Below are 12861 nucleotides of genomic sequence, written 5' to 3'. Positions count from 1 at the left end.
AGCAATAGTAATCATGTATAAACGTTCAAAGAACATTATTGTTTGCTAATATCACACCAAAAAGCTTTTCGTATAGACCTTGATTTAATATTGACCATGCATATTAAATGAAAAAAGTGATATTCTGTTTGCCATCACTATTTTTTTGCATGTCGTTTTTTGATTTTTCATATTAGTATCCATAACAACAATAAAAGTGATTATATTTTTCAGTTTGTGAGTATGGATAATCCACAGTTTTCGTCAAGTAAGACAGCTCACTTAAATGACCTGCTAAGCAAAAATTGTATTTTGAGAAACGTTTCCAAGTTCTTTATGATGCAAAAATGAAAATGAATAATTAATATAAGTTTCATAAGTATTTGAAAAATTGGAAGATTTTTTGTGATTTTTGTGATATTTAATATTTAGAAGTTAACCATATAAATCTTTGCAAGTTTTAATTTTTAAAAGGGGAATTTTTGAAGGTGAAAAGTGACTAGATGGGTATCTAGACTAATATTTTAATAAGTTGGGGAAAATATGTTTATTAAAATGATTCGATGATGAGGATAATACAGATTAAAAAATTTGTTGTATACTCTATCAGGCAATAAATTTATCTCATACATATACGTATCGGAGAAAAAATCCTTGTGGATTTTCGATTCAAATAAAATTTGTATACATGAAGACGAGTTTATTTGAATTTACAGTTGCTTCAAGTGAACCATAAGTTTTGTAACACGTGATCGAAGCATTAATACATACTTGAGAAATAATAACGAGACGTTTGTATTGAGAGCATTATAAATCAGTGTTTTTATGTATTAAAAAACAGCATGTGTGCATGCCTTAAAGGGCAAATCCCAGGAATCCAAATTTTTGCGTTTAACGTGAAAAGTAAAAAAAATGCATGTTCCACGTTGCAGTTACTACAAGTAGTTTCGATTTCGCGTGAAATAACAATACGTTCAGTTCACGTATACGCGAACACACGTCGGACCTATAGAGCGGCGTATCACCTCGAATCTGTCCTCCTCCGTCTTCATTTATAAAGCAATTGATAAAAAAATATTTCGATATCCTTAACTTTAATAGTGACAACAAAGAAAAAATGTTTGATTGTTTATGGATCTTGGACACTTTGAGAAACGTAAGAGCAATTGAGTGAAACCATAAAAGATCGAAGTAGACATTATAATCGAGGAAGTAAGGTTGATCAGAAAAATAACGCGCGTAATAGTATTCGGCTCGCACACGCAGGACCTGTTTTTATTGTGATAAAGCATGTGAATTATGTCGCGATGTAGCGAGCGTAGTTTAAACCCGTGTTGTGTATTTTTATTAAAAATAAATTAAAAAATAAAAGGGAGAACGGATTATATAGACGCGAAGCAGATGGCGCCTTATGAATGAATTGTAAAAAACTAAGCGAAATTAATTAAGAGAAAAAGGTAAAAGAATAAAAAAAAACATTATAAACAAGAGATTTTCCGATCTGTTTGACGCATTATATAGTAAAAACCAACGGAAAGTGACCGAATATTTATAAACATTGAAACCACAACACACTCGCATATATTATTAAAACAAACAAAAATTAAGTATGTTACTACACGTGTAATGCCATAAACCTTTGCGGAAGAGAGCGATTAAGATGTGGAAGGAGTCTAAAAACACGGAAAAAACAAATAATCGCAGCACCCTGTTGTTGTAAGGTGAGAAAGAGTGTGTGAGAGAATAATTTGAGAGATTATATACTCGAGTGCGGATAAAAAAAAGAGATGCTGATGAATACGAGTATAAATATAAAATTGAAATATGCAGAGGAGGAGAGAAAAATACCAATAAACCTTTGTAAAAAAAAAAACGAAGTGGTTTTCATTTTCACTGCTTTTTTTAAAATCCTAATTATTCGATTTTTTGTCTTAAATTATTTCGGTATTGAGTGCTTTATTAGGATAATAAGTAGAAGATTCAATGCTAAAATCTTATATTTGACTTTTTCAAAACACGTATTTACATTTTTACAATGAGGCACTTCATTATACAATAGCTTAAATATGAGAATGTGTTTTAGCTACAAATTTCGCGTGTAATTTCCTCGTCATATTCCACATTTTTAAGATACAGTCCACGAGGAGCAGCTGGTGTAACGTGTGGATTCCAATTGTGGTGCGAAGGTACTTGTATCATTGTCTGTATATCTTCTTCAGATACCTTATGTGAACCCAGAGCAATCAGAGACCCTACTATCCTTCGAATTTGATTGTACAGAAAAGACCTCGATGTAAATTCTAAATGCCAGTAATCCAAGTTTTTGGACAGAGGATCAAACGACATCAGGGGTCCTGCTTCCTTCATAGTTACATGCAACGTTCTTACAAAATTTCTTCTCATTTCAAACTCTGGATTTCTGTCACGTTTCCTGGCACTGAAAGTCATAAAATCCTTTGTTCCACAGAACAACTTGATTCCACTTCTCAATCTCTCGATGTCAAAATTCTGCGGGTACATGTTCAAGAACAAAGATCTGTTTGCTTCTGCAATTGGAAATCTGTGGTCGAGGGGATCTTTTGGTATTATCAGCCTATACAAGTATGTTCGAGATTTAGCTGAATATCGCGCGTGAAAGTCCTTGCTTACTTCGTGAGCTGACATTATCCTTATTTCGTGATTGGCATTTATCAAGTTGCGATTCATCATCCTAACCAAGTACTCGGTATCTAAAGTTCCACTGTGCTCCAGGTCTACATGGGCTGAGGTACACAGAGCGTGGACACCTGCATCTGTTCTTCCTGCCAAACTTATAGTTGGTATATTAGAAAAGTTAAACCTACGCATCGAGTATTCGATGGCCCCTTGAATGGTATCGATGTCTACTACCGCATTATTGACATGTTTTTGAGAGCCTCTGTAAGATGTTCCAATGTAAGATAATTTTAGTAAATATCTTCTCGATATGTTTGACATCTTGTTTTGTTTTAAGATCAAATCATTATGTACAGAAATTCACTTATATGATATCGTCAGGATAACGTTAGATTCCGATGTTTTATTATTTGGCCGCAGAGTTTATGTTGTGTAAATAATAAGAGGTTAGAAATTTCATTGCAGACGCCGCATTTGAAACGCGCACGTGTGCCGATTGTAGCGCTATCTGTATATATACCTATAGGCATGTCAGCGCGTTTATTCGAATAATCAGAAATCATCATTCACAAAGAAAATTATTATTCTTAATGTTGAGTGTAGCTTGTCATATTTGGACTCTTCTCATACCCTATATTATAATCGTGAACAACTGAATACATTGAATTAATAAAATAAGAGTTCACCAATAAATATTTTATTTATTTTCAGACGCGGATAATAAAAGACACAGTTATATTTCAACCATGCATGCATTATATTTTTAAAATTCGTTACATTATGTGAATCATAGTTCGTTACAAGAACATATTACGTATAGGCGCATATTCCCGGTAAGCGAGCGTTTGAGCCTATTCAGAATCTGCAACACCATTATACCGAGGCCAAACTTTGCATTCTTGTACTTCATACCATTTTGTCGACGGATCGTCAAGTCCAAAAGCATCAAGTTACTGTCATTACACAATGAAGAGTAATAAAGCGCGTTACTGATGATGTAACCCGATTTTTTCCCCAAAGGTACTTTCACTTTTAACGCGGCTTCTCCTGCTCAGGTTCGTGATGAGCCTGAATATTCAGCAATTTCACATCAATGATCTTATTATCATCCAAACTTATAGTCATAGATGTTATTCTCTTTTCTTGTAAACCACTGACTAATTTTCATAACCGGATCAAAATAACCGACCATTAGAAGAGCTGCGCTCATAAAATGCAAGACACTATATTGACGAACGAATATTTTCCAATACTGCGCCGGCTCCGTTAAAAGCTATTGAATTTTTCTCCGCATCTCGGCCCAGATGGTATCGGTCCACACTACGACATTTTCTGCGATGATATTCCTCGTAATTGAGAATAGTTCGATCGTTCGACAGACGATCGGTTATAGTATCGTCGTCGGGCAGCGTATCGTTTTCGGAAACAAAATATTTGTTTAAATCGTACTGCCCATCGCCGATCAATTCTAAACCGATCGGGTAATTCTTGTACTTCTTCAACACCGTGAATTTGTTCTTATCGTTGTTTAGTTTTATACTCCAGACGGTGAAGGGACTAAGTCGAGAGGTTGGAGTTTTTAAATTGTTGTAGTCGTTGTTTCCGTGTATAATGATCGTTTCAATGATGAACAATCAATTTATAGTTAAATTTTTCAACAGAATAAGATGGTAGCGCCCAATTTGGCAGTATAACCAAAAGAGGATAACATATATTGTATGGCTATTTAGTTTTTATATATATACTGCATGTATATGCTTTATATTTAAAGATATATTTATTAATACTTTCACAATTAATTGAATGATCTCGCTTAGAACCAATTTACTACAATTCAACGTTTTGGGATATAATTGTCAATGATATAATCCTGGTAGAAAATAACCCAACCAAAATTACTTGGTTACTAATTATTGGGCAACTCCGTAAGCCACCGATTGTCCTCAATATAAGCCAACCGTTAACAAACGGTTGGAAACTTTTTGAAATCATGTTCTAAAAAATGTTTAATTTTGAATTAAAATAGTTATATGATTACGATCAATTTCTTTTTTTAAATTATAATTCACTGAAACAAATCATCTAAAAGAAATATCTTACAACTTGAGGCTGGGATCCTTCGGTAATTCGTCGTTTTTCCAATCGTTGATATCATCGATCATTTTATTTAGTATGTCATTTCCGCCAAGCTTTTCAATTTCTTCTCTGCATCGCTTCTCGCTATATTGTACAACTTCTTTTGCATAGTCAAGAGAACCAAGCTTCTTTAGTAAACGGAGAACATAGTGTTTCTTATCAACATCAGATGTTTTTTGGAACATTATATCTACTTATGCAGATAAGGAATATACTGCTAAATAAATTGACGTAAATTCAGGGGACAAACGACTTTTAAACCCTGAAAAAAAGATTTAAGACAACAATTTTATACAGAAAGTAAAGGTAATATTTACCAAATATCACTAAATAAGATTTCAAATAATTTACTTCAAATTTGGAATATTCGATCATAAATCCTTTTTTTAGGGTTTGAGAGTGGTTTGTCCTCTTAAGAGGGTCCCATAGTCAATTCAAATCCTGATTTCCCGCCACAAAATAGCAAACGACAAAAAAAACTAATTTGCTTATAACAAATAATTAAAACAAAATTACGATAAACCACGATATTGATGCCCTCCGTAATGTAATTAAGTATAATTTTACAAAGTTTCAAGTTTGTATATAAATAACTCGTTAAATGGCATTTGATGAATAATGTCTCAAAATCATGTAATTTATGGCGCGAAATCGGGATTTAAATTGACTATGGGATCCCCTTAAGAATCATTGAGAATTTTTCTGAATTTGAAAAGGATACGTCGTACAACTTCACCATCATAAGTACCACTCTGAATGGCGTGTATTATCGGAAGACTAAATTTTCCTTCCGTAATGTCGTCCGCGAAACCCTTGGTTTCCCAATACTAACATTAATTTATATTTGATCAGTATAACTTTTTTTATTTATCTCTTTATATAGTTTTTATGAATTATTCATCATTTTATTAAAAAACTTAACATTGAATAATACCATAAATTATCCCCCTTAAGTTGTTACTAACGATTATTGCAGGCGTATATATATTTGTATTCGAAATTTTAAATTCTCAAAATTGTTTGCCACGCAGCATATTCGGGAGTATTTTTTGAATGTGATGATAAATTCATAAATAACGAAGCTTAATAAAATTGCAACAATTGCTTTTCAAATAATATCAAATATTTTATATACACTGTATTCGAAATTTTAAATTCTCAAAATTGTTTGCCACGCAGCATATTCGGGAGTATTTTTTGAATGTGATGATAAATTCATAAATAACGAAGCTTAATAAAATTGCAACAATTGCTTTTCAAATAATATCAAATATTTTATATACACTTCTCTCTTGAAGATTGCAATAATCATTATGAAATTTAAGATAGTAGCCAAAAGCTTGGGTAAAAGGTCTGAAATCTGTTTTGTTGCTTGAAAAGGCTTGCATCAACTGAACTACTGTATAATAAAGTGCTGTCAATTCTGCAATAATACGAATATTAATGATTAGCTAAAATGAGAATCCCCATTTTTAATATTTTTAAATATGTCTTTTTATATAGTACTTATTTCAACAATGTGCATGTATTCGTCCACAGTTGGAACTTTAAAATTAAACCGATAATAATTTTCGAAGGCCTCTCCTTTATGATACCGAATCATTCCTTCACTGTATACTTGTAGCGCCTATAAAGCAAATTAATTTATAGCATAAATTAAAGACAAAAAAACTTTTAAGGTGAAATGATATTAGTAATAACGAACTTCAGCATTCTTCATCGCAATTACTTTCTGTAGCATTATAAATGCTAGACCTTCACAAACGATTATTGTTCTGTTCGATCCATAAACTCTGTGAACAGCTGGAATACCTCTACGCAGTTCGGTGTTGTCCAAGAGATCATCATATCTAAAACAGACAATATTTTTTTTTACCTCCGCGGCTAATTTACTTTTTAAAAACAAGTCGCGCCAACGAAACCGTGCAGGAGCCGATTCGGGCACGCACACGCGTACAGTTAATGCACTATTTATTAGAGTATAGTCCGCGTACTCGGTTTTCGTCGGCGTTCATAACTGTAGCACCAAATCGCCCTTTCGACCAGAACAAAAATGAAAAGTTCAAGGTTTACTTACATCATAACGTAGTCGTGCATTAAAGCAAAGTAATCGATGAATTGGTCAACTTTATCTGCTGGAATATTCATCCATTTGTTCAAGCCATAAATCATGTTTGTTCTTGATTCCTGTTTCGGAACTCTGAAAGTATACACGTACGGTTCGAGCAATAGTCTTGTCTGCAACAAATGTTTTATACGTTACGATGTTTTTACTTTATTCATGTCTTTAAAACACAAATTATTCTAACATCAAGCTCATCATATTTGCTGTGTTCGAAGAGTGTTTCAGGCGTTCTATTAGCTTGCGGCATAGTGTGATTTTGTTGAAATAACATTGTTTGACAAGTAGGTGCCGGTGTCCATTTGGATGTAAGACTATAGCATCGGTTAAGCTTGAAAAGAGCCTGCGCGAAATGATTAATCATTAATTAACATTAAAAGTTATTATAAATCAGTTAAAATCTTTGCGTTGTACGTTTGGAACATTTATGAAACAGATGAACACGCCTTTTTTGTATATTTAAAAACACCTTAGACACAAACTCGTTTAAATAAGTCAAAATAAATTGATTGAATCCTAGCCCTTTTCGGAACAGTTTCGAGAATACTGCTTGAAATTGGCCGTATGTACGTTTCAAAATGAGTCAAGCTATCCTTCCTTGATCATTCTTGAAAATGGATGTGTCCTAAGCGTTTTCAATTCATCAAATTTTGACAAGTCTACTAATTTTTTTTTTTTAAATTGAATGTCCCTGGTAGGAAATTAAGGCTAATATGGCTACGATATGGTCAATTTTATCCTCAGTAGCCAGTTTACGTGACATATTGTGCTCGCATATGCCCCTGTTAATAGTCGACGGTAACTGGGCATAATATAATCTGTCAAAAATTATGGCAAATGTTTTAAGGATTGCAATCTAACCTTGCACTTCATGCACATATCTACATACATGACCATACCAAGACTTTTTTTATGTATTTTTGCCTCCTGAATCTGAATTGCTGGCAAATGCGTCAAACAATAGTTATAAACAACTTATTGGTAAACAATCGACAATCGCGGTTGAAACTAACTTGGGTGATATTTTCCAGACATCTGCCTTACCGACCATGCTCATCAGGCTCGTTTGTGTCTCTCACTCTCTCCTCGTGTGTTTTCGCACTAGCGATTCGTTTATTTCATATTGCAAATTTTTGTTGTTAAACATTTATTTTTTAATCAACTTTTAAACCATTCAAAGTTAACATTCAAATTTAAACGACTGAATGAAATAGTTTTAAGAAACGATATTTCCCAGTTTACACCGCGATTATCGATTTTCAACAATGAATCGTTTATAACTATTGTTTGACGCATTTTCCAGCAATTCGCGATTCGGATTCACGAGGCAAAAATACATAAGAAAAGTCTTGGTGTTGGAAGTTAAATCAAATTTGCAACACTTATGTCAGTGAGTGTAGAGAGAGCGGTCATGTTAGGTTGCTACTATTAACTATTAAGGGAGTATTCTCAGTACAGAGCTAGTCAAAACCAGTGCACTATTCATTTTTAGTTTATTTACGATGTTAAGATAACTGTATAGATTAACTTACTAACTAATAGAATATAAATTTGGCTTCAATGCTTACATTGGTCCGCCTGAAAAGCAGCATCATGTTGACTCAAAAGTATAGGATTAAACTAAGAAAAGCTAGACATGATCGATCTTAGGAGGTTCACGCTGCACTGAAAAAGTAACGCATCGGAAGAAGAAAAAAAACGCTTTGCGGCAATGCAGTGACGATAGCGAGTAATTTATCATCGCGATGATCATATGAGTAATTTTTTTTTCAATTCGAAATTCGATTCTTTTTTCGACAGTATACGATCGATGCAATGTTCGCTTAAAATTTTTATCTAATAATAAGCTTTTTATGAAACGAAAAAAACAGCAAAACACAGTTTATTTCCGAGAGGATATATATAATTATCATTTATATTAATAAGAAACAGCCTTCAAAATTACAAAAATATTGCAGTCTTTTTGTTAAGATTGCCTATCACACAGAAATCAAAAGTTCTTAATCATAAATCACGATCAAACTTTAACTTAATCATCATAATTATGAGCCCTGATAGAACGTTAACGGGTTTTTGGTTAGGTTACTAGCTAGAAACCCGTTAAAATTGTAATAAAATATTGATGAGCATTAAGTACTCATCATTATATGACTAAGCAGAATTGTATAATAGCTTAATATTTGAAACAATTGTCAAATATAGTTTGTATTAAAATTTCGATATTTAAAGATACTCATATATGTTTTACGATACCAGTGCGGTAAAGTAGTTTCATCCTTATGGGGACGTTACCGCCCGAGCGAAGCTGATATGTGTGACTTATATTTTTTTTACACGGCGCGTGTAAAACTGAACAATCAAGTCACGAGTATCGTATAAATGCATTTTTGACACATCACGGCGTGTCATAAATATATGTATGTATAAAAAATGAAAAAAATAAAAATTGGCAGGTTTCTAGCTGGAAACCTGTTCACATTTCTACCAGGGAGTATTTACAAAAGAAGCACACTTTCTTCACAGAGACTTCGGATTGCTCAAAGTGGACTTTTCGGTGCCAAGTGTTCCGTCTCCATGTCTCTGGCTATGGCCATAAACGACTTTTCTCGAAGCTTTCTTCAGATCGTAAACCAATCCCAAATCGCGCAAGAAGTACAAAAAATTCGTCGAAACGCCACCTTTGTATCCGAATTCAGAGAACGCATGGTCCCACGGAAAGGAGTGATGATAGTTGTGCCAACCTTCTCCCAACGAAACTAGATCGCCGAAATACGACTGACGAGCTGATATTCGCCTGCAATACAAATGTCCATGACGTGAATTGAAGGATATATGCGTGTACAATGATAATTCGCTGAATAAGGCCATGACGAAATGTTCCAACCTGTCGAATTCCTGTGTTCCATGCATATGAGCTACGGAGTTGATGCACCACGTCATGTTCAGCACAGCTACGTATCGTAACACGAACGAAATGAAAAATGAATTCCAAAGACTCTCGTTCCAACAGTAAACGGGTACAGCCGTTGGAATCAGTACACAGAACACCACGAACATTGGCACGAAAAATCTGAAATCGGATTTCATGTATTAGCATTGTCTTCGATGAATATATCGAAGAATGTATTAAGCTTCAGGCTATTTTACCTTCGTTGGAAAGCGACGAACTTGTTAGCCTCGATGTCCGACATGTCGATGGTCTTTCCCTTTTCAGATACCAAGGGATGCTTTCGCGACATCAACCAGCCGATGTGCGAGAAGAAAAAGCCTCTGCTGGCATTGTAAGGATCGGCATCGGTGTCGCAGTACTTGTGGTGCAGCCGGTGATCTCTTACCCACCAGTAAATGTGATTCTAAAGCAGTTTCACATTGTAACGCATTATAATTGTAGTCACGCGATGAATATCGATAACATCTTACCTGTCCAGATATCGTTTGGAGAATCACGAACATTATCTGAACCGCAGCCGTCATCTTGAAGGAATTATGGGAGAATCCTCGGTGGGCTCCCAGCATTATTCCCTGCGAACTCGCCAACGCCACCAAATATGCTTTTTGTAGACGTAAAGATATGGTATCAATTCAAAACTGCTCGTTCGATGCGTATATTTATAATAGAAACAACTTACCCCATATTGGCGTGAGAATCGACGATCTGAAAGCGAGATAGAAGCCGTAGACAGCAGCGATATGAAGAATCACAAAGATGAGTACAATACCTGGCACGAATTGGTGCCGGTAGTTCGGATCGGTACCAAGTTTCTGTAAAAGCACACCGTCGCCGTCGTACATTTCGCTGCCTGGCTCATCCTTCTGAAAAGCAATTTTTCTCAATTTTTGGTAAAAAATGTCTCTCTTTCGAATACAAGCGAAAATAATTGAAATCGAAATAAATAAAAAGAGATTGGCATCCGCCGGAGAAAAAACAATTCACTCGTGATCGATTACGCATGTACGCCTACTTCGACCGTTTGACATAATGCATTAATAAAATCGACAAACGACTCGTAGATCTCAAAGGATTAATCATAGACTCACTTTAACCTTCTCCTCGCGCTGTTCCAGCGTGACAACTTGTACAGCCATTGCGATGATTCGTTATACGACCTGTCGTTTCCCGACACTCACACTTCTCTCTTCACTCCTACGTCGACTTCTGTCGACTATGGGCCATTGAGTGAGGGCACACAGACTATACTGATGACTCGCGCGCTCGCGCGCACCTCGAAACTGCAACTGTTTTGCTTTTCAAGGGGCTTTGACTTGATATTTCGACACGATATGCGACGATGACGACGACGACGGCGAGGGAATATTTCGTAGAATCTCGCGACGATTTTTCGGATAAGGAGCTGTTGTTGTGAGAATTCAACAATCACATACATATACTCTTGTGTCAATATTACGTTTCGGTGATAAGAAAAAGCGATAAAATTCCTCTCTATTTACATGTTTAACGCGATCCAGGCGGGCTTTATTTTAGCAATCTCGTATGTATTACGTAAAATAATATACAACATGTGTCATCGTTCAGCAGATTTTTTCTTTCCGCGTTGTGTCATGATCTATATATTAACGCTATCTATTGTCTGGGCATTTATGTCACGAGTAATGCGTCGCGAGATTATTACGACGAATTCGACGGGCCTCGCGACTTTCGTCAGCGGATAACACTGGCTCTTTGTGCCATAAGCTAACTTTTTTTTTTTTTTTTTTTTTGATAACGGCGAGTCCTGGTGCAATAATAAACAGCGTATTACAATAATACCGGAAGTTGGCATCTTTGCAAGGAAACTGAAATCGATTTTGACACACTTAGAATTTTGTTTTTGTGTGTAATTTTAGATTTTTAGATTAGCACCTGCACAGATATGGATGTGGAGATGATGAACATCGGTAAGGGGAGTCTTACCTGTTCCGGTGTGTTACTATAGTTGCGGTATGTTTTTCTGACACTTATTATTTATATGTGCATCGTACTCTGGAAGAGCACGTTTTAATTGGAATAATTGTTAAAATTTTAGTATAACTGTTGAAATATATGTATAGAATAGGGAACTCTATGAAAAATTCAAAAACTCAGGGAATTTGACTGAAAAAAAAAGATTGTCTTGCAAATTCTTTATATAGCTGCGTCGACGAATCCTTTGAAGATTCAAAATTACTCCGAAATGAATGTAGACCATTGATTTCGAAAGATGCGCGATTCGATTCAAGCGTGCGAATCGCCAGACTTTGCACGGCTATGATATACATGCTGACGGATAATCAAGTATATTATATATTATACACTTGCGGATCGTTGGCCTTTAAAGACTTTATTTTAATATTTCCTTTGGTTCTATAACAAATGATATTTGTATGTCAAAAGAAACTAGGTGTATAGGTGGATTAATTATATTTTAAATACAAAAATAAAGTTATGCTCAATATTAATGATCAATGAGGAAAAAAATCTAATGAATAACTTATAAAATGAATAAAATAGCAATTGGTAGTATATGTGTAAAATTGTCAAAGTACTGTTGCAGCAAACAATTTCAACCAATCGATGTTGATTTGAAAAACAAAGCATAACATTTAGTCAGTTATTATCATTTAGGAATATAATCTCTGTATGCAGTTAAAAAAAGTAATTAAAAAAAAAACAGAAAAGATAAAATTGCAGGTGCACATTCCGTGAAAATTAATCGATACACTATCATTTAGCAAGTATTATGCGAAACTTGTTATATACTATAGAATCTCGATTCAACTGCTTGATACAGTTCAATTCATTGCAATAATAAACACCTTTATGTGGTATATTTTGCCATAACTCGCACATTTAGAAAATATTAATACAAAATTTAACTAGAACAATTATAAACAACATCGATTTTATCAATCATATACTATCAATAATAAAAATAGATGAATAGAGTTTAAATTAAAAAATTCGCGCTTCTTATATCTACGAACTAGGTGAC

General features: G+C 34.5%; 3 protein-coding genes across 3 annotated transcripts; all 3 read right to left on the bottom strand.

The window, feature by feature from the left end:
* Positions 1-1958: 1958 nt before the first annotated feature.
* Positions 1959-3118, bottom strand: LOC100124059 (tRNA pseudouridine synthase A). The gene has a single exon (XM_001607839.6). The coding sequence runs from the start codon at positions 2953-2955 to the stop codon at positions 2059-2061; it is 897 nt and encodes a 298-aa protein (XP_001607889.1). The 5' UTR covers positions 2956-3118; the 3' UTR covers positions 1959-2058.
* Positions 3119-4389: 1271 nt separating this feature from the next.
* Positions 4390-8626, bottom strand: LOC100124060 (geranylgeranyl pyrophosphate synthase-like). The gene is made up of 9 exons (XM_001607840.4): positions 8461-8626; positions 7080-7235; positions 6848-7008; positions 6476-6620; positions 6277-6397; positions 6054-6193; positions 5492-5597; positions 4735-4960; positions 4390-4629 (listed from the first exon to the last, which is right to left on the bottom strand). The coding sequence occupies exons 1-9, from the start codon at positions 8485-8487 to the stop codon at positions 4623-4625; spliced, it is 1089 nt and encodes a 362-aa protein (XP_001607890.2). The 5' UTR covers positions 8488-8626; the 3' UTR covers positions 4390-4622.
* A 147-nt stretch (positions 8627-8773) lies between these two features.
* Positions 8774-11592, bottom strand: LOC100124062 (acyl-CoA desaturase). The gene is made up of 6 exons (XM_001607843.6): positions 10931-11592; positions 10522-10705; positions 10313-10443; positions 10040-10245; positions 9777-9962; positions 8774-9686 (listed from the first exon to the last, which is right to left on the bottom strand). The coding sequence occupies exons 1-6, from the start codon at positions 10976-10978 to the stop codon at positions 9410-9412; spliced, it is 1032 nt and encodes a 343-aa protein (XP_001607893.1). The 5' UTR covers positions 10979-11592; the 3' UTR covers positions 8774-9409.
* Positions 11593-12861: the final 1269 nt, after the last annotated feature.

Source organism: Nasonia vitripennis, chromosome 5, assembly GCF_009193385.2.
Source record: "Nasonia vitripennis strain AsymCx chromosome 5, Nvit_psr_1.1, whole genome shotgun sequence".
Taxonomy (NCBI): domain Eukaryota; kingdom Metazoa; phylum Arthropoda; class Insecta; order Hymenoptera; family Pteromalidae; genus Nasonia; species Nasonia vitripennis.
This window is presented reverse-complemented; position numbering and strand designations above follow the sequence as displayed.

Coding starts and splice junctions, on each gene's coding strand:
- LOC100124059 (XM_001607839.6), bottom strand. CDS start 2,955: ATGTCAAACATATCGAGAAGATATTTACTAAAATTATCTTACATTGGA.
- LOC100124060 (XM_001607840.4), bottom strand. CDS start 8,487: ATGATGCTGCTTTTCAGGCGGACCAAT. Junction 5,598..6,053: donor GCAATCTTCAAGAGAGAAGT/GTATATAAAATA, acceptor AATTAATGTTAG/TATTGGGAAACCAAGGGTTT. Junction 4,961..5,491: donor TGATGGTGAAGTTGTACGAC/GTATCCTTTTCA, acceptor CTGCATAAGTAG/ATATAATGTTCCAAAAAACA.
- LOC100124062 (XM_001607843.6), bottom strand. CDS start 10,978: ATGGCTGTACAAGTTGTCACGCTGGAACAGCGCGAGGAGAAGGTTAAA. Junction 10,444..10,521: donor GATTCTCACGCCAATATGGG/GTAAGTTGTTTC, acceptor GTCTACAAAAAG/CATATTTGGTGGCGTTGGCG. Junction 9,963..10,039: donor TTCGTCGCTTTCCAACGAAG/GTAAAATAGCCT, acceptor ATCCGATTTCAG/ATTTTTCGTGCCAATGTTCG.